Genomic DNA, 19,376 nt, shown 5'->3' with positions numbered 1-19,376 from the left:
AGTGTAATGTCTACTACTGTGTAAATCTGCAATGTCTTACCTTGTAAAAGATCCTGCAAAAGAGCAGCAAGTACTTTAATTTTTTACTTCTAGTGCAGTTTGCTTCCAATGGTGGTTTTCTTATATTGAATTTGGAGCAGCTGCCTTGGTCAGTTTTTTCCGCAGATCAGAACCTGTTACAATTCTTACCGAAGAAGCTTAAAAGTTACAGCAGGGAGAGGCGACTCTTACGGACCGGGATGCACACAGACACTTTCCTTTAGGATCCACACGATGGGTCACGACTCATCTGTCAGCACATGTTCGCTAACCGTGGCACCTTCGGGAGTCGGGCAGGCAGGGAAGCAGGGGAGCATCTCTCTCCGTGGAGCGCACGGGTGGGTGTCGGACGCAGAGCTGGACCGAGGGTCGCTCGCTCCCCTCTAGCAAGCGTCCGCCTGCTCCTCTGACCCCAGTTCCGGAGTTATAACACAGACTTCAACTCTGGAGCTCGAGGGAAGCGAAAGCATCAAGAGCTACGAGACTGGCTGCGCCCGCCACCAGAGTGCTGGCCAGCCCGGCTCCGCGACCCGCGCTCCGGAGGCTCGGTCTCAGCGATTCGGTCCCGGCGGGTCGCTCCCCGTGGGTCGGTCCCGGCGAGCCGCTCCCCGTGGGTCGGTCCCGGCGGGTCGCTCCCCGCTGCCGCGGCCGCCGCTCCAGGTGCGGCGCTGTGCCGGGCGGGCGCGGGGCGGGCGTGGCGCTGACGCCATCGCGGCGGTGCTGCCCGAGCTGCCCGAGCTGCCCGATGGCCGCGGCCGAGCCGGCGGCGCGGGAGCGGCGGCCCAAGGGGCACTTCGCGGCGGGGGCCGGCCGGGCCAAGCGGCCCCGCGGCGCCGGGCGGCAGCTGGAGGCCGGCATGCGCGGCATCCTCATCACCTGCAACATGAACGAGCGCAAGTGCGTGGGGGAGGCCTACAGCCTGCTGGGCGAGTACGGCGACCTGCTCTACGGGCCCGAGCAGGTGCGTGCGGCGGGGCCGGCGGGCGCTCGGGGCGGGCTTGCGGGGGAGCGGCACCCCGAGGCCTCGGCTCCAGCCCTGTGTGTGGAACAAACCGCGTGTGTGTGGAACAAACCGCGTGTGTGTGGAACAAACCGCGTGTGTGTGGAACAAACCGCGTGTGTGTGGAACAAACCGCGTGTGTGGAACAAACCGCGTGTGTGGAACAAACCGCGTGTGCGCCACGGCCCTGAATGTCCCAGATTGTGCGGGCGAGCCCCCTGGCAGCCCCGCTGCCGGCCGGACCGAAGGCCCGGTCCGTGCCCCGTGTCCCGGGCCCTGCGCGAGCTGTCAGCTGGGCGCTGCTGCTCCGTGCTCACCAGCAAATGGTACTTGTGTGAAGTTTTCAGATCACGAGGAGAGGCTGTCTGGAAGCGACAGGGAGGAGGATGAGGATGATGTGGAGGCAGCTCTGAAGAAGGAGGTTGGCCAGATCCGTGCCTCGACGGAGCAGAAGCTGCGGCGGTTCCAGTCGGTGGAGAGTGGTGCCAACAACGTGGTCTTCATCAGAACCCAGGGCATAGGTGGGACTTCAGCTGATACTGAGTAATGCAAACTGCCCTCAGCACTGTTAGTAAAATGCCACAGAGTGTGGCTTCCAAGTAACACCCATATATTAAACAAATACCCTTTCCTTTGGCTGTGTCACTGATTATTGTTGTTAGTGAAGAAGCTAAAAGTAGAGGAAAATGCTTTGACAAAACAATCTTTGATTCTCTAGTTTTGGTATAGTAAAACAACACTTTACATAAAAGGATTTGAGGCTGACAGCAGTGCAGCAAAGTTCTCAGCTTATTATTTAGAAGGGGAAGAGGGGAGATAATGCCTTCAATTTGTTGCTCATACCCAACTGTTTTTCTTGTAGAACCCGAGAACCTGGTACACCATATCCTAAAGGATATGCACACCACTAAAAAGAAGAAAACGAGAGTCATTCTGCGCATGCTGCCCATTTCTGGAACTTGCAAGGCTTTTATGGAAGATATGAAAAAATACACAGAAACGTTTTTTGAGCCTTGGTTTAAAGCCCCTAACAAGGGTACTTTTCAAATAGTTTACAAAGCTCGTAATAACAGCCATATGAGTAGGGAAGAAGTAATTAAGGAACTGGCAGGTATGTATGGATTTCACACGAAACAAAACAAGTTTACATGCACAAGTATTTTGCATGCACAGCATGGGTCAGACTATTAAAAGAAGTTATAATGGACATACACATTTGTTGCTTAAAACCTGTATGTTGAATTCTAAAAGCTTTTGTGAGACTTAAAAAAAGCTTGACATCAGTTTTCCTTGATGGTGTTGATGTCTTGAGAGACTATAAGCAGAAGAGAGAGCAGTGTTGAATACCATTTGCAGCATCAGTTGTACATGCTTTGAAATGACTGCTGTTAGGGTTTCTTTCTGGAGGCTGTATGGAAATGGTACCATTATTATGTTTGTTCAATATGTGGCTCATAAAATAGCTCTATCTTTTTGGAGTATCTTATTGAATGGATAAAAATTAAGAGAGAGGAGGCAAGATTCCCCTCAGTTATAGCCAATTATTTTTGTAATTGCTTAAAATAGCAGAACAGAGCAGGAGTCACAGTATGTACCACCAGTAGAACTGAAGTAACAGAAAAATTATCTCACTGCAATTACGAGAAACAAGACATACTTATGCTCTTCAACAGTTTTCCCAGCTTTTAAATTGCATCTTCTTTTACAGGAATTGTGAGTAGCCTCAATCCAGAAAACAAGGTTGATCTTAATAATCCACAATACACAGTTGTGGTGGAAATAATAAAAACCGTCTGTTGCTTAAGTGTGGTGAGGGACTATGTTCTGTTCAGAAAATACAATCTACAGGAGGTGGTGAAGAGCAACAAAGAAGATGCACAGCAAAACCCATCAAGTGTGACAGAAGAACAGAATTCAGAGGTAGTTAAAGCAGAAACTGAGGAGGAGGTGAAGAGCTCTAAAGAAGTAAAAGAAGAGAACAAGAATCAAAGTGAAATAGAATCTGAGCCCAAGGGGAATGATGCTCTGACAGTGTAGAAAATGTTATATAAGGGAAAGGTAAACATAATCCAAACATATAAAACAAGTTGCCCTAGAGTTCTGAAAGGGTGTTGGAATGAGGAAGAGGGGGTTTTGTTTTGAAGTCCTGGTTTTAAAATCCACATGTATAAGAATTTTAATGCTTGTTGCAGGTGGAACTGACATTTCAGCAGATGTAAGGGTGCTCAAGAGTGCATCACCTCTCTGGTGAAGCTTGCTGTCCTCCTGCAGCTTTGTTTTGCATTTCCTGTCCCTGGCACACAAAGCAGGGGTCTGTGCATGTATATGTAGATGTGGCCACCCTGACATGTATGAACTCTGTTATATCTGGAGGCTACAGAAGCCAAAAGGCAGCACAGAAGCAGCTCTGAGCAATTATTGTCAGGAGTGAGTGATCTGGAAAAGAGGGTTTTGGGAAGGAAGTGAGCTGACAGCTGCAGAAACTTAGTAACATTTTTCTGTGTGAACAACAGAATGAGGTAAATCTGATAGTCTGATGGAGAGTTTTATACATATATTTATATATACACAAGGATATGCTGTCTTGACGTGAATGGAAAGAACTGTTATGATATATATATAAATACTTGAATATTATGAGATGATTTAGAATAAAAGATTGGACTGTTTTAGAACAGTAGAAGCACAGTGCAGGCATTGCAGATGGTTTTATCAAAAGCTACATGTCTGTTTACATTAGCTGTGTATGCAGCACTTACTGGTTTATAGTAAATGCTGTAGTCACTGAATAGAATCCTTTTGAGTAATCTCCTGCAAATAGCCTTTTGCTGCTCTTTCCAAAGACTCAATCCTTGGGGGATTTTATAGAGTGTTCCTGGAGTTATTTTTTTTCTCAAGTCTCAAAGTTTGAATTAAAATACTGCTTGGAAACTTCTTATTAAGAAGCTCTCCATTATACTATACTAGATAAGGGGAAAAAATTTTAATTTTTGGTACAGTTTTAGTTTTATGGTATTAATTTTGTTTCAGAATGAAAGTAATGCTAGTGAGTGTTTCTGTTGTCTTTGTGTTACAGTGGGTTGTCCCCGTGACTCCTAAGAACCAACCAAAACCAGTGCAGCTATAACTTGCTTTCCAACAGGGTTTTTAGTATGCTTCCTGTAGAATTTTGTAGCTTTAGTTTTTAATTTCTAGGATAAAAGCCTGTATGTTGCTAATGGGAAAAGACTTACCTTGAAGAACACAATTTGTTACTGGTCTTGATTTAATGAAAAGGACATGTTCAAATCTCTGTCATAATTTATATTTTCCTCTTCTTTCAAAATTGTTTTAGAAGTTGGAAAATGAAAATTACTTTTTTTCCCTAGTCCTGTCTCCCTTGCAACCAATTTATTAAAACTCTGCTTTCTTACCTCCCGTGGTGTTTTCTTTAAATTGTTGAAGATTTTTGTGTGTGGATTAAAACCATCAATGTCTGAGTCACACAAAGGAAAGAGCCATCTGAGACCAGACACAGAGGCTGACTGTGAATGTTTATTGGTGGCTGATGTTGGTGATCGTGATTCATGACAGCCTGCTTATTTTCTAAGGACAAAGACTAAGGGGAGTTAGTGGGATTTTTTTTTTGTTTTCTTTCCTCCTCTCACTGACCTGTCTGCCTACAGGGCTTACAGTTTACTTCTGATTTTTCATGATTTGCACTTACTGAACAGTCATTGTTTAGACATTAATTCCCTGGTTTTTTTGCTGTGCCATCACTTTTGGGTTCAGTGGTTTCCTCATGGTCGGATGGTGCTTCAGTGTTTTGAATTCAAACCTTTATGGACAAACTATAAGACATTATTATGATCTTACTTACATGAAAAGCCAAATAATTGCTGTCACTGTCAGTGCTGAGGAAAGATGTTACAGTGCCCAAGCATCAGCTGAAGAGGTGATACACTGATGGTGGAATGCGGTGTCTTTAATCTGTCCTAATGCTGACTTGAAACTCAAGGGTCATCCCTTGGTATGAAACCAAGGCCCTGACATTCACTCTTCCCCTTGTGCTAGGTTAAAACTCAGATTGGCTTGAGAAACTTGAAAATAATTTCTCTTAAGAACAAGCCAGTCTCACCTTGTTTTTTTCCAGTACTGACTGGCCTTTCTTGAGGGTCACAGCTGTGTAATTAAAATATGAGTTTACACGTAATTCAGTTCATTTATCGTTTCAGTAGTGAAATTCAGTAGGGGAGGGCTTTAAGTAACTCCTACTGATTGAAAGCAGCTGATAATATCCTGTGCCCAAAAGAATCATGCTGCAAAATCCTTCCTGTGTTATATTCCTATTCAAAGAGCAATCACCTTGTGGTTATGCCATCTTAAAACAGCTAAGCCTGTAAATCTAAGAAGCTTAGTTTTGTGGGCTGCCCGGAAAACAACATGAAATATGAGTAACTGTTCATTGTGGACATGGTGTTCTTACATTTAAGATTGATCTTGGATCAAACTGTGGCGTGGCATGTACAAAAATGGATGAAAAATGCTCTGCCAGGGCTGATGTTTGTTGGCTTGGCATGCAAACACTGCCCATTCCTGCAAAGTTATGTGTGGGCAGTCTGCCTCCCCAGCCCAGCTGTGTCCTGGTGCTGGCTGGTGGCTCCAGCTGCCCAGGAGCTCCCACTCCAGAGCCCCAGAGCCTCCTGGCCAGCTCAGCACTCAGCTGAGGCAGCCAAGGACACAGGCAGCAGGGAAGTTGGGGCAGTTGTCCTGCCAGGTAGGCAGACTGCCAGTGATTGTATAGAGGATTCCTAAAGACATTAAGTTCATTTTACAGTACCCTCTTAGCCTTTGATAGTGAAAAGCTATTCACATTAGACTTATTATCATAAAGTTTAGGAGTATGGAATAATTTGTATAGAATATTTATCTTTTAGAAAGTAAATAGGCCACAGCTGTCAATAAAAGTAATTCCTGCCTACTTTTCTGTGTTGTTTTATGTTCATATATAACAAATCTAGACATCATAAAGCTACTTGTTCATATATAACAAATCTAGACATCATAAAGCTACTTGTTTTATAATTAGCAGTTTGGCTATTCCTTGATATTGCTTGTCTATATAAAAAAGAGACTAAATTGTCTCTTCTCCTACCCCCTTCGAGGTATCTCATTCATTAATGAGATACAAGTGTACAAGACTGTTCAAACATGAGGAAATTTCCACTGGAGATAAATCTAACAGGGTTTAAGTAGAAGGCACTTACTTGAGCAAATGGCTGAAGTTCAGCCACTCAGCCCTGCTGCTTTCAGACACAATTAGCTTTATTTTCAGAGACTGGCACTTGGATGTAACCAAGTCCACCACCAGAGTAAGATCATTTATTATAATAACACACCTGGCCTTCGAAGCCAGCAATCAATAGCAAATGTCTGGTGCTGTCGGTTGTGTTCTCCCTGGGATGATAACACCTGAAAACACAATAAAATTGGAAATGTATTAGGTATTTTTCCCTTTCAGTCCTGATCACTTCACAGCTTTTCCTGATGATTACCAGCATCATTCAATCCAGAAACGAGAAGGTAGTAAAACAAGTCTCACACATCTGAACTTGAATAGAGATGTGCAGACTTGGAGTACAAAATAGCTTCTGTTTCTGTGAGGTCCTTTACTATAGACACAGTGAAAGTATAATGCATAACTTTGAGGCAGAAAACACTGGAAGCTTTGAGTCTGTCACAGTCAAACTGATTTAACACAAGCCACAGAAAATGAAAGAAAAATGATGAAGGTAGTTACATCAGCTGTTGTAGAGACTACCCCAGTCACCCCTTTGATTGTCAAATGCTCGAGGAAGGAAGCCAGATAAGAAATAGAACTGTTAAATGAATTGTTAACATAGAAGGTAATAATCTACAGAGCGCTAGGAATTATACAATTCACCTGCTTGAGTACAAGCCATGCTCAGCTGCCTCCTATCACTCTGGGATGCAAGGTAGAATCACTAAAACTTGGTCTCTTTGCAGACTGCATGGCCCAGAGAGCACATTGACCACTTTTTGGGACATGAAACACAGCTCTTCAAAGCTCTATTTAGTTTCATCTCCTTTTCCATTTCTGCTCCTAAAGAAATAAATTCTCAACTATCCTCTGGTTTCAGTAGTGCAAGTTCAGATCCATTTAGATTAATGTGATGGACACAGCATTTTGTGCATTTGTTTTCTATTTTCGACTTCAGACAATAATGGGTTTTGTAGGTGGAAAGCAAAGGAATATCCATTTTAGAGCTTAAGGGTGTGAAGGAGGCAAGATCCACCTGCAGAACCCTCCTGGCACATCCTCACCTGGGACTTGTGTTTATTAGCCAGTTGATAACAATTTTCCTGAAAGGTCATCAGCAGTTTTACTATCCAGCAGATCTGCTGTTTTCCCAAGCTCCTGCTACTAGCAGATATGTTGGATATGTTTACGGGTAGTGCATAGTGGGTTTACAGCAGAACAAGGAAAATCTGAGAAAAATAACCCTGTGCTTTTTTTTTGCCTTTTTTTTTTTTTTCTTTTCTTTTTTTTTTTTTTCTGATTCACTGGTGTTTTTGTGCTCAATGCAGCCTTGGTCATAGAGTTCAGCTACTACTCATATCTTCTGAATGAAGTGCTGTAGCAGCATGGTGTGAAGTGCAAGGGCTACAGAGAGGTAACAAGAAATGTGAGATGTGACCTAGCAGGGATGAGCTAAACCTCTGCTGTGCCCATAACCTTGGAATGGCTTGGCTGTTATGGAAATATCTCACAGTCTGGACTGACACCTCAGCCCAGGAAATCCTTGACTGCATTTAATCCTGAAACTCTATGCAACCCGGTAGTGGCTAGACCTGGGGTCACCAACAATGGTATATGTGTGGCTTTCAGTAACAGCACTGCAGATAAGGACCAGTCCATTTTCCCTCTTCTATCACTATTTTCAAAACCCTTTTCTGCCATGTACATTTAAAGTTATAGAGAATATATTGCTTTAGAAATATTTCAAAGCAGCAGAACAGCAATGTGTATCTCCCACTCTTATTCAGAAGGTTGTCCTCTTAAGACTGATAGGAAACAGGATGCTAGAACACACAAAAGTTCAGGATGAGCATGTTCTGGTGAGGAGCTCAGCAGCAAAGAGCCCCACTCTGTGTTTCTCGGTTTCTTCCTCTGAATGTTCCCAGAGATCATCTTTGATAGTTATTGAACAAACCCCAACTTCTCTGTACAGAGAAATAACAACATCACTTGGCAGTTTCATTCCAAACTGTGTTCCTTTTCTGTGGCAAGCATGCCAATTTAAAAGCTTTAGGCTCTTAGGATTTAGCTGACAGGTAGGACATCACTCCCAGTGCCCAACAAAAAGAGTAAATTCTGTTTTAGAAAAACAAGGGATATCAGTTGGTTGACTCAGAAATTCCTCAAGTCAGTAGTGCAGGACAAACATACACCACTGAAACTGAGCACAACCTTGTGAACAACTGAGGGGTTTTGTGTGGTTGCTTGAAACCCTGGGCAATGTGACAGAGCAAAGGCTCCTGCCCACACATCAAACAGAAATGTTTGATTCGCCAGTTTGTTTCTTCCTTTTTTCCTGCTCAGGTTCAGGTATTGTATCATTGTAAAACTGAAAGAACATGTTGGGAAGTGTGTCTGACCCAAAGTGCAGACTGAGCAGGCTGTCCTGCAGCAGAGAGAAAACCTCCTGAGCAAACCCTCCCCTGCTGGAATGAGCAATTTTTGTCACTACCAAGGCTCAGGAAAAGGTCCAGCCAGGTCTGTTTAAAGCCCAGCACAGACTGATGCCAAAAACGTAGGAACATGTTGCAGGATTATACTTTTAAATTTGCTTTAAAATCAATTACTTTCAAAGTTCATAATTAGATTATATTTTAAATTTTATTACTTACATGGAATAAATGGATTACTTTAAAAATCTGATCACTTCAAAGTGGATTACTTTTCCAAAATGTAATCACATTTGAAATCTGAATGCCCTTAAAAAGAGCCAGTTGCTGAAATTGTGACCAGATTACATTCTTCAACTTTTTTTTTTGATTGCACTTAAAGATCTAATTGAATTTTTTGTTATTCTGTCCAAAAATGGCATTACATTTAAAATTTCCAACATGTTTTCCCCTCTGTTCTGACTGAATGAAGGAAAAATTAATCTCAGAACAAAGCTGTAACACAGGAGAAGGGAAGTTTAGAGCCCTGCAGCAGCCAGGTTTGAGCAGAACCTTATTTTGTTCACTTTTCTTCTGGTAGAATCACATTAAACATACTGCTTGCTCTCATGGGGGATTTAATTTTCTACATTGAGTAGAAGCCTGTGAGACTGTGTTTGAAGATAACTTTATTTTGGATTTTAAGGACTGTAAAGGAACCCACTAACAAATTAGCAGCTGCTGAGCTCTGTTGCTCTGCCACAGCTGATGGAAGCTCAGACACTGATGGTGACTTCTGGTCTGAATCTTAAATCTAACACTTCAGTGTGATGGCCAAACTTGGAAAATTACCCCTTCTCTTACTGATCTTTTCAATAACAAACCCTTTTCAAACAGATAAGCTTACATACATTACATTTATAAATTGTGTTCATTTTTCATTCTTACAGGATGACTATTTAGACCCAGATCAAGTATTAGCAGAAAAGTTGGTTTTATATCAACAATCTGCAATCCTTTTGAATAACTAAACCCAAACTCATCTAAAGGCTGCTCTGTTTTTCATTAAAGCTTAATTCCAACTTTTGGTCTTGTGGGAAAGGAGATGAAGTTGTAGATCACTTATAAAATGCTCCTGCTCAATGGACTGGCTAAAATAACTTACTCAAAGTCACAAAAATCACAGTCCAGAAAATCTGCAGGACCAAGTTCCAAACCCATTCTGGAAATGTATTAAGCATTTCAAGACATAACTAAATATTAACTTTCTTACTAATGCAAGCAGAGCAATTTTATGTGCCAAATGCATACACAAAACATATATTTATACACACCATATATATGCATATGCACAGCATTAAGCACATACTGTGAATTTCCACAACTTACTAATTTCTCATTATGCATGACAGCATCGCCTAGTAAAGGATTATTTTTCACATACTGAACATAATCTCAATTCTCATTTCATTAATCTCAGAGGGGTTTTTAAAGCAAAACATGGGATCTTATGTTCATATCTATTTCAGAGTACATCCAAACCTTGCATTGAGAATTCCACTCCTGGCTAGCACTTGGAGGAGACAAGATGCTTTCAAAAAAAGGGACATCTACACATAGTTCCCATCCTATCACCAAAAATGTGGATTTTGAGCCTATCCAATAAAACTGATAATCCCCCATCTGTAACAATTCATTCTTAGGACTTTTACTGCCACTATCCAGTGGCACCAGAAAAATGTTCTTTTGCAACCGCTTCATAATGTTGCATATTTGGAACCCACATAGTGACCACACCAGTCACCATGTCCTTTCCATAAGCTTTGGCTGTCAGGGTAAACTCTCTGGAAACAGTGAATCAAAATATATTTGACATAAAATACCTTTTCAAATGTGGGCATTATCTTTTTTACTGTCTCTCAAGAATAACATCAAATAGAAGCTGGGCTTTAAGAGGGATGGTGAGTGGGTCTCAAAGGGAAAGGCTATTGAAAATTTTATTTTTCACCCAGAATAATACAATTCAGTCAGCTACTGACACTGGAAACTCTGCAAGCAGGCACAAATATCACATCTTGATGTTACCTGTAGTTTTTGATGCTCAGGCACTTAAAAAAAAGAGATCAGAATGATGGCAGTTAAGTAGTGAAATGCATATAGTGCTAATGGAATTAAAGTTTTGTTTCATTCCAGACAACGCTATAGCCGTCCCCACTCTTTGTCTCTTAATTCATTCCTCTTGATCTTCCCAGTGACTGTCTTTGGCAGCTCTTTGACAAATTCCACCTAAGTAAAATAAAGAGAGAAAGCAATGCAGCATGTTCTACAGAGCTGGTTTTCCAAGACTCTCCAAGCACATGTGGAAAACTTAGAGGACTCCCATCAGTAAGAGCTGCCTGCCTCAAATCCAAGCCAAACCAAAGCATCACATTCTGCCACTTGTGAAACCTTCTCTTTGGCTGCCTAGATAGCCAAACATCAGCACAGCTGCCTCTCAGCTGACCAAACTGAGTACAGTAATTCACAGCAGAAGGGCAAATGCCTGAGTGGTATCAGAGGCCAGAGATAAATGAAAAAAGAAGAAAAAAAGGAATGTTAGAGCCCTGAAGTCTTTAATGGTTTTTAGTTCTGTGGTGTTTAGTTCAAGTTAACTAAAGCACTGCAGTAGCTCTTTTCCTGTGGTGCTGGGATTACTAAGAATCACCAAGTGTATCCTCTTGGGCTTGTATCTATTTAGCACTTGTGATGATAGTAGGCAAAATCTTATTCAGATTCAGTCATGTGCTACCCTTAAGGTACTGGCAAGTGCTTGTTTAAAAGTTAAACACAGAATGGAGAATTATGATTGTGATTCTGACTTAGCACATAGAGATCTAACTGGGATACAAAAAAACCTAGAAAATTCTGAGAAGCTTGAACAAGTACTTTATGCAAATCCATGAAAAACAATGTAAATTAATATTATTTAGGAAAGGTCTTCTGGAGCCAGTGGTCTAGATGAATCTTTACTGCTGTCTCTTTCAAGTGAATCATGAAAATCTAAATGATAATTCTCTGGAGGTTTGGGGAAAGATGTCCTGTTTTAAAGTTTCTCCTCAGAAATATTTACCTTTCTAGGGTATTTATATGGAGCAGTAGTTTTCTTGACATGGTCTTGCAAGTCACGAATTAAGCTTGTCGGGTCAGTGGATAAAAAGGTTGGGGACAGAACCACAAATGCTTTCACGACCTGTAAGGTAAAATTATCAAAAGTGATCTGACACCATCTGTTTTTAGGGTTGATGTGCAGGTTACCAGTGAGCAGTGCTGCTCAGAGTCACAGCAGTCACGAGGAACAGAGAAACCAGCACATGACAAAAAATTATTGTGTCCAGCTTCAGCATGTGTATGTGCAGAAGGGAAAGTTTAAAGGACAGTTTTTGTGCCCTCATTACAAATAAGAACCTTTGCCCTTTCTTCTCAGCAGCAGCCGAGAGGAAGGAGCAATAAAAGGTGTCTCTGTGGAGTTCTTCCTGAAGCTAAGGGACATTTTGTTTCTCTCTGAAGTTCACACTGAGGACAGTAAGCACTGTTATCCTGGCACAGGATTGTGCTTTCACCACATCTGCAGCCCATGTCTAATGCTTGGGCAGTTCCAGTAGAACTTTGCCTACACCAAGAGTTATAAATGACAATTTCAGTGTATAGACAAATGCTTAAGAACAATGGCAAAGTGAACATCATGGTAGTGTCCTTCACAGAGAAGATCTTGAGATGAGAAGAAACTCAGAAGAGCAAAGGCATGTAAGTGGGAAGCGATTTTGCTTTTCAGCAGTCGCATTAGGATTATCCATGATGAAAGGTGATCCATGATATGGTGCTTAGGGACATGGTTTATTTGTGGACCTGACAGTGCTGGGTTCACGCTTAGACTCAGTGATCTCAGAGGTGTTTTCCGACCTGAACAATTTCATGATTCTAAGGTGACATTATTGCTTAGAGCTGTACGTTATTCAGTAAAGTAGAAATTCCTTGATATTGTTGTATGTTTGGACAAATGCATTGCTTCCCCTGCCTCTATTCAGCATCATTACCTCTCCTCTCAGGGGGTCTGGGCTGCTGACAACAGCTGTTTCTACCACAGCTGGGTGCTCTATCAGGGCACTCTCTACTTCAAACGGCCCGATGCGATACCTAGATAAGGAAAAATAAAAATGACATTTGGCTCTTATTTTTTATCTGGAAAAAAAGAGTACCAAATGTTTTTTAATTTTCGTGTTGAAATGAAAAAAAAAGCCAGAACAAATTAACAACCACTACAGGAGCTTTAGGCAAAACGGGAAAGCTGACAAAGTTAGAAGTAGGAGCATTTCATAGTGGCCTTGTGGCAGAGGCATGGGGCTGTGGATACTTCTCCATCTGTGCTCTCTCCTTGGGGCTCATAGGCTGGAGCTCCATCCCACCCTGCAGCTGGGTCTGCAGCAGCAGCCTGTGCCACGTTATGGTATCACACCATGCATTATCAAATTCTTGCCTTTCAACATGTTAAAAATAAGTTGTTTCAAAAGCTCTTTGAATCCAATAGAGATGCCTTCCATTTTAGTCCAAAAATAAACTAGATAAACATCCCTCCTTTGCCAGTTGAAGCCTTCATTCTTTGTTAAAACACATGAGATGTTGCAGGGGATGGTACTGCAGGTCTGTGAAAAGCTAATAATAACAGCAAGTATTCCAAAGTCAAGAGGTTAATACATTCCTGTCACAGGATTATGATGTCAGAACCTCACCAGGACACAACATGTAAGAATATACAATGGCAGATATAGAATGGGTATGTGCAGACTAACCCTGAAGAAATGATGATGTCATCATCTCTGCCAATAAACTGGAAATATCCTTCTTCATCCATAGTCGCTTTGTCTCCAGTGACATAAAAATCCCCACGTTCACTTTCTGCAGTTTTCTTAGGGTTATCCTTAGAGTGGTTTACAAGCAGTAGTTTAGATTTTGAGCATGCATTAGCTATACATTATGGTATAACACACGTAACATCAAATGCACTGAAACTTAATTTTTCAGTCAAGGATGTACTGATATTGCTATAAAATACAATAGAATAGGTCTAAAATAATTTCTATTCTTTAAGAAAAAATTTAACTTGATCCTAAATTATTTTCTTTCCTTTTCTAACGCCCACCAATCAAAATACACAAATTACTCTGTAATAAATAAATGATGAAAAATGTCCAGCCTTTAGGACCACTATGCAATTGGAGAGCTTTTGAGGAGATTGGTAGTGGTGGTGAGGAATAAAATAAAGTTCTTACTAAATATTCAGAGAAAAAACCAAGTGGCCTTATAGGTTTGCTTCTGACAGCAATTTCCCCCTGTTGTCCTGGAGGCAGGATATTGGCATTTTTGTCTACAATCTAGAATGAAAAAAACCAATTTCTTATTTTAGTCCAATGGAAAAACAAACTCCAAACACAAATCCAACCAACCAAAAAATCCCCCATGACAGAATCTAAAGAGCAGTCAACAAACCTGAACATCATAAAGGGGAGCTGCTTTCCCCATTGATCCAGGTTTAATCTTCATTCCTTTAAAAACAGAGCAGATTATTCCCTGTAAAAACCAAAATCAAACCAAAGTTTTGCAATTGAAAATTGCGACATTCACACTCAATTCATTAAATGTAATTTCTAGACTAATTCCAAAGTAAGGAATTAAGATTCATAGTATCCTATATGGCAGTGCTGTATGGTACAGATAAGCAAAATCATAAAACTCCCTGAAAGAATCCTGTTTCATTCTCTGTGAAAAACTCTTGTCCTCAACAATTGAACCAGTTTTCTTCCCTTAGATTCAAACTCTGCCCTCTTGACTGTCACTGTTACTTGGAATTAGCTTAAGGACATTAGTGGAAATATTACAGTACATTCCCCCCCCAAATCCCATGTTTCTGGCAGGTTCTGTGAAGAGAGCCATAAGAGGGAGTTCTTTCAGAGATTACTAGGGAAGGGAATTACTGAATCATTCACAGAAATGTGAAGGAGGAAACAGACTGTGTTCTTACAAAATAAACATTACAGCAAAAAGAAATTCCAAAGATTTAATATTTAATACATCCCTACAGATGTACCACTTCAGTCTGGCCATATACTTCATGGATGTCCAGCCCAGTCTGGCTCTTCCACTTCTCCATGACTTCTGGGTTGAGCGGTTCCCCTCCACTCATGCAGTATTTCAGGTTCATGAATTTGTATCTTCACAGGGAGTTAAAAACAAGGAAGGCAATACTTAAATGTAGAGGGTGAGACCAGGAGCACACAAGGGTAAACACCATGGGAGAGCTGTTTACTGGGAGAGTTAGTGCCACAAAGTGGGGAAATCAGATACTTCTGCTCCTGATACAAGGATATCACTCTGCTCAACACTACATAAGTAGCAGTCAGAGTTAAACATGTGAAAAATAAATTTTTTGCTGAAGTCAGCTGGGATTATAAATAACCAAATACTGATCTGCTGAGCCAGGGTCCTGATTGCTGACCCTCTGCAACAGTGAGAAAGTTCAATAGGGAAGGAAGGAACAATGACAGGCAACTGCCACAACAAATAATTCCCTCACAGTTATGCTGACATGCACTTTCTATGATGAAGTCCTTCCCAAAGTGTGGACAATTAATATGGTAAACAAAAATTATGACAAAGTATTTAACGGACTCTCAGTTTCATACTCACAAGTACAGTAGCATAAATCTCAAATTTCTGAGGGAAAACGTCAAGTATTTCTGATTAAAAAACTCAGCAAAATTCAAACTTTGCATGAGGGTCTTCTTGTGAAGGATATTTTAAACTAAATTATTACTATTTTGGGTCAAACAGTTAGATATAGCAGATGACTAAGTTTAGTTAGGGTAAATCAAACATTAGTAAATAATTTTTTGACGTACTTGGAGAGATCATTTTGCACCAGCATGCGGAACAATGTTGGAGCACCGACCAGGGCGTCAACTGGGAATCTGCAGAGAGTCTAGAGGGTTAAGCAACAAGAAGGACATGTGAAACTCAGACAAAAAAACAGCCTTGGGTATGTACAGTAAACAGGTGACAGAGAAAAGAGAAGTACATTTGCCCCCTTTCTAAAAGCAGCACACCCTCTGTTGGGTGAGGAACTCTCCTGCAGTTGGTGCAATATGCAGAGATTGTATATTTGATTACAAAAATCCCATGCTAACACATCTACCTGATACCAGGACCCCACAGCTTGGAGCATGGACAGAATAGTTCCTCCTCTGTCTACATCACAGGGAGGTGTTCACTTTAATCTTGGCCGGTGTGGGCAGAAAACACTTCATTTCTGCATTAATACCCACTGATATTATTTCCACAGTCACTAGAATGGATGGTAGGCATTTAATGCTGTTTTTGGATGATTTCCTTCATGTGCTCACCAGCTATGTGCAAAATGTATGAATGGATTGCATGTTTGCCCCCTTCTGTACACGTTAAAAATGAAAGTGGCTTTACACAACAAATACAATATCTCAAACACTACTATAAACACAACCCTCATGAAATCTGTGGATGCTGTGAAGAATTGTTTTGGGTATGCTTTTTGCAGAGGAATACATTTCCATGAGTTTTCCCCTTACATTTAGGATGACTGCTGAGTCAGTCTGTGGTAGGTTATGTATAAAGATGCATGATCCGAAAACCCAGGGATCAAAAAAAGATGCTATTGAAGTTAGTATCCATCCTGTGTCTGCTGTGTTCCATATCATGCCAGAGGGAGTCAAATCCAACCAGTACCTGATAGAACAGAAAAAAAAAAAAAAAAAAAAAAAAAGACAATGAAAAATACCCAGAAAGAGGGTAAGAGTTATTAACTGCAAGATTGAGACACCAGGGCAATCCTAGTCCTTAGCAATTTTATGGGGTTTTTTACTCTGATTTTAAAGGGAGAATGGCTGGGATGTACACGGGTATTTCTTCTTCAGGAATTTTTTTACAATAGCTCTACTATGCAGCTTCAATTATCTTATGTTCAACCAGGCTTAACTCTTTCATACCTTTCACTTAAAAGGGGTCTGAAACCAAGACTGCCCTGGGAATGTTGAGTCATCTTTGGAGAACCTGTAGTTCCACTGGTAAAGAAGATAATCATTGGGTCTTGAATCCTTGTTTTGATACAGGAATGGTCAGCAGATTGCTTTCTGTAAAAAGGAGAATGTAATTATAACTTCAGTGTTTGTAGTTGATGTAAATGAGCGCTTGTGGGAACAGGTCTGCTTTGATCCCATGTCTGCAGTGGCATTAAGTCATACGCACTGGTACAGCTCCGTGAAGTTCAGCCACCCCTCCCTGCTGCCTTTGGACACGATTAGCTTGGTTTTCAGGAACTGGCACTGGGACACCACCGAGTCCACTGCAGGTGCCAGTTTGTCAGTGGTAATGATGCACGTGGCCTTCGATGCCTGGAGTCGGTACAGTATGTCTTTGGCTGATAATTGGGATGTTCCAGGGATTATGACAATTCCTGGAAGAGAGATAAAGTTAGTTTGTGTTGGTTTTTTTCCTACATCTGATTATTTTTTAAGAACCTAAGCTATTAACTATTCCCAAACTGATCTCCGATATGGATTTGCCCTGGTGTTCCCCAGCCAAACAGTTAGATTAGATTAATGCAGATGCCTCTGCTCTCCTGTCAGGAATGAAATGTGGACCTGTCTGGTGACTTCCATGGCTCTTCCCTGCCTTTTGGCATATTCTTGCCCACTGCCTGAGCTACCTCTCCTATGGCCCCTTGTGAAAACCCTTCAGGACTGCCTGGGAGCTGGTCCACTCATTGGATTATTACACTATTTTTCCTTGATAAATCATATCCATTCTTGATCCTCTTAACCAATTTGCAATGACCATTTTACATCACTGACCTGCTCGCATACAAGCCACCTTGACCAACCACCATTCTGGAATTCGTGGTAGGATGAGGATCAGCCTGTCTCCCTTCTGCAGTCCGCATTCTTTGGTCAGCACATTGGCCACTTTCCGAGACAGGAACCCCAGCTCCTCAAAGCTCCACTTCACTTCTTCTCCTTTGCCATTTATCCACCAGAAAGCAGGGTTTGATGGTCTCTTTCCAGCCTACAAAACATATGAATTCAAACATAAAAGATTTTCTTCTGAAAGACCATGAAATAGTAATGCACAGACATCTGTGATTAATGGAAGATCTGAGTATTTGACAGCTGGCTATACATAAGCTATTTTTTTTCTTGTCCTTAAAGGACTGAGATTTACTATTCATCAAGCTCAGGTATTCCTAATAGATTCTCCTTTTTTGAACTTGAAATGTTCACCAGCCTAATTGTCTCCAGACACAAGTCCTAATCTGGATCCTATTTCAGTTCAAGTCTTATACTGTGCATTAATGCTCCTACAAAATAACAATAAATAAAGCAAGGAACAATGAACTTTTGTATAATTTCCTAATACAAATTTTGTTTGGCAACTGATTGTTTTTATAAAGAAAAAAATCCCAGTTTATTCCAAATGAAATCTAAAATTAAAGTGTTTCATTGGCACAACAGAAGATCCCCTACCTTTTCAATCTCAGACCATTTATCCAGTACATCACTTGCAAAGTTAAAGTACTTTGGTATCTCCTGTTTGCCTTGTCTGATGGACTCATATTGGGAATATACATCAGAGGAAAGCAGCCTGGGATGTCCATGGAAAGTCCTATTAGGAAGCTTCAGAGTCCACAAGAGTTTTAGCCTCTGTAATTTGAACAGCAACTTCATGGCAGAAGATTGTGTCTAGATGCTGTAGACCATATAAGAAAATTGTAGAATTGTTGCTATGAATCCTGCAACAACAAACAAAAACCAAAGCAACAAAAAAAGAAATATAATATTGAGATTATCCAAAGATAATCCAATTATGAATTAACGAGTTCTTCATTTAAGTCACTTAGGCTACTCAGAGTGAAACTGATGACTTTAACATGCTAATTCAATGTTAATTTCCCTATCCTGCTTTCTCATATTTTTAATTTTTAAATTAATTGCCCACAACTCTCCATAGTAAAACACAACATTAGATATTATTGTGTATATCAGAAGACTGTTTCTGCTTCATACATTCAGTACCTGATTCTCTATTCCTTTCTCTTTTCTGTGTGTTTCCAAACTACTTCCATCAAGAATCTCACTGCTTTAGCCTCAGCAGTTTCTGATTGATTCATCCATTCACCACATCAATCCCAAGAACCTTCACTTTGTAATGTAGCCCCTAAGTTTGACAGAGACTTTTCTACTCATTTTCCTGACCTGTCTGCTGTGGACAGGAGAGATCAGAAGTTGTTAGGAGAGAACCTCTTCATTCATTTCACTCACCTGTTAGGACATGTTTCCCATATGAGGCACTGTAAAGATCAGCTGCTCCCTGGAGATGTGAAGCCTGAGCACTCCTTCTTAAAGGTTTTGGAGTGAAACCCGTCTGACTTTCTTACTCACTTCTTCTGGAGTAACGAGAACAGAACGTGGCATAAAACAGACCAAGCAGCAAAGCTCTTTCTGTGGAGTAACTTTTTTCTTGTAATCATTTACACTACTGTTAATTATGCATAATTTGCACCTTAACCTAGAGCATTTTGGGTTTTCTTTTACCTCAACTTTAACCATTT

The 19,376-nt window shown here is 41.0% G+C and overlaps 2 protein-coding genes across 4 annotated transcripts; one reads left to right on the top strand and one right to left on the bottom strand.

Moving 5' to 3' along the window:
• The first annotated feature begins 784 nt into the window (after nucleotides 1–784).
• On the top strand, nucleotides 785–4,451 carry THUMPD1 (THUMP domain 1 NAT10 acetyltransferase adaptor). Its single transcript, XM_005522932.2, has 4 exons — nucleotides 785–1,000; nucleotides 1,380–1,560; nucleotides 1,902–2,150; nucleotides 2,748–4,451. Exons 1-4 carry the CDS (start codon nucleotides 785–787, stop codon nucleotides 3,074–3,076), a joined length of 975 nt encoding a protein of 324 aa, XP_005522989.2. The 3' UTR covers nucleotides 3,077–4,451.
• Nucleotides 4,452–6,368: 1,917 nt separating this feature from the next.
• LOC102106930 (acyl-coenzyme A synthetase ACSM4, mitochondrial-like) lies at nucleotides 6,369–19,245 on the bottom strand. Of its 3 annotated transcripts, XR_015774079.1 has the most exons (15): nucleotides 19,087–19,244; nucleotides 18,292–18,557; nucleotides 17,623–17,833; nucleotides 17,018–17,225; nucleotides 16,759–16,902; nucleotides 16,342–16,498; nucleotides 15,640–15,719; nucleotides 14,829–14,952; nucleotides 14,231–14,311; nucleotides 14,014–14,115; nucleotides 13,534–13,661; nucleotides 12,781–12,880; nucleotides 11,817–11,936; nucleotides 10,793–10,993; nucleotides 6,369–6,490 (listed from the first exon to the last, which is right to left on the bottom strand). XR_015774079.1 is itself a non-coding variant. In XM_005522933.3 (14 exons), exons 2-14 carry the CDS (start codon nucleotides 18,490–18,492, stop codon nucleotides 10,907–10,909), a joined length of 1,743 nt encoding a protein of 580 aa, XP_005522990.1. In that variant the 5' UTR covers nucleotides 18,493–18,514; nucleotides 19,087–19,245; the 3' UTR covers nucleotides 9,380–10,906. The 3 variants fall into 3 exon arrangements, 2 of the variants coding, with proteins under 2 accessions (XP_005522990.1, XP_087920075.1); XM_005522933.3 differs by lacking the exon at nucleotides 6,369–6,490 and having other exon boundaries at nucleotides 9,380–10,993; nucleotides 18,292–18,514; nucleotides 19,087–19,245; XM_088063949.1 differs by lacking the exon at nucleotides 6,369–6,490 and having other exon boundaries at nucleotides 9,380–10,993.
• Nucleotides 19,246–19,376: the final 131 nt, after the last annotated feature.

The sequence above is a fragment of the Pseudopodoces humilis genome, chromosome 18 (genome assembly GCF_049639895.1).
Source record: "Pseudopodoces humilis isolate 2021_Gansu_Grassland_sample_001 chromosome 18, ASM4963989v1, whole genome shotgun sequence".
NCBI lineage: Eukaryota > Metazoa > Chordata > Aves > Passeriformes > Paridae > Pseudopodoces > Pseudopodoces humilis.
The sequence above is the reverse complement of the archived record's forward strand: the minus strand, read 5'-3'. Positions and strand labels throughout refer to the sequence as shown.

What these genes read in the sequence shown, in the direction of transcription:
- THUMPD1 (XM_005522932.2), top strand. Translation starts at nt 785, where the DNA reads ATGGCCGCGGCCGAGCCGGCGGCGCGGGAGCGGCGGCCCAAGGGGCAC. An exon ending in CATCAGAACCCAGGGCATAG is followed by an intron (nt 1,561 to 1,901) that starts GTGGGACTTCAG and finishes TTTTTCTTGTAG; the next exon opens with AACCCGAGAACCTGGTACAC. An exon ending in AGTAATTAAGGAACTGGCAG is followed by an intron (nt 2,151 to 2,747) that starts GTATGTATGGAT and finishes CTTCTTTTACAG; the next exon opens with GAATTGTGAGTAGCCTCAAT.
- LOC102106930 (XM_005522933.3), bottom strand. Translation starts at nt 18,492, where the DNA reads ATGAAGTTGCTGTTCAAATTACAGAGGCTAAAACTCTTGTGGACTCTG. An exon ending in GTGCAAAATGATCTCTCCAA is followed by an intron (nt 14,953 to 15,639) that starts GTACGTCAAAAA and finishes CTCCCTGTGAAG; the next exon opens with ATACAAATTCATGAACCTGA. An exon ending in CAGACCCCCTGAGAGGAGAG is followed by an intron (nt 11,937 to 12,780) that starts GTAATGATGCTG and finishes TTTACCTTACAG; the next exon opens with GTCGTGAAAGCATTTGTGGT.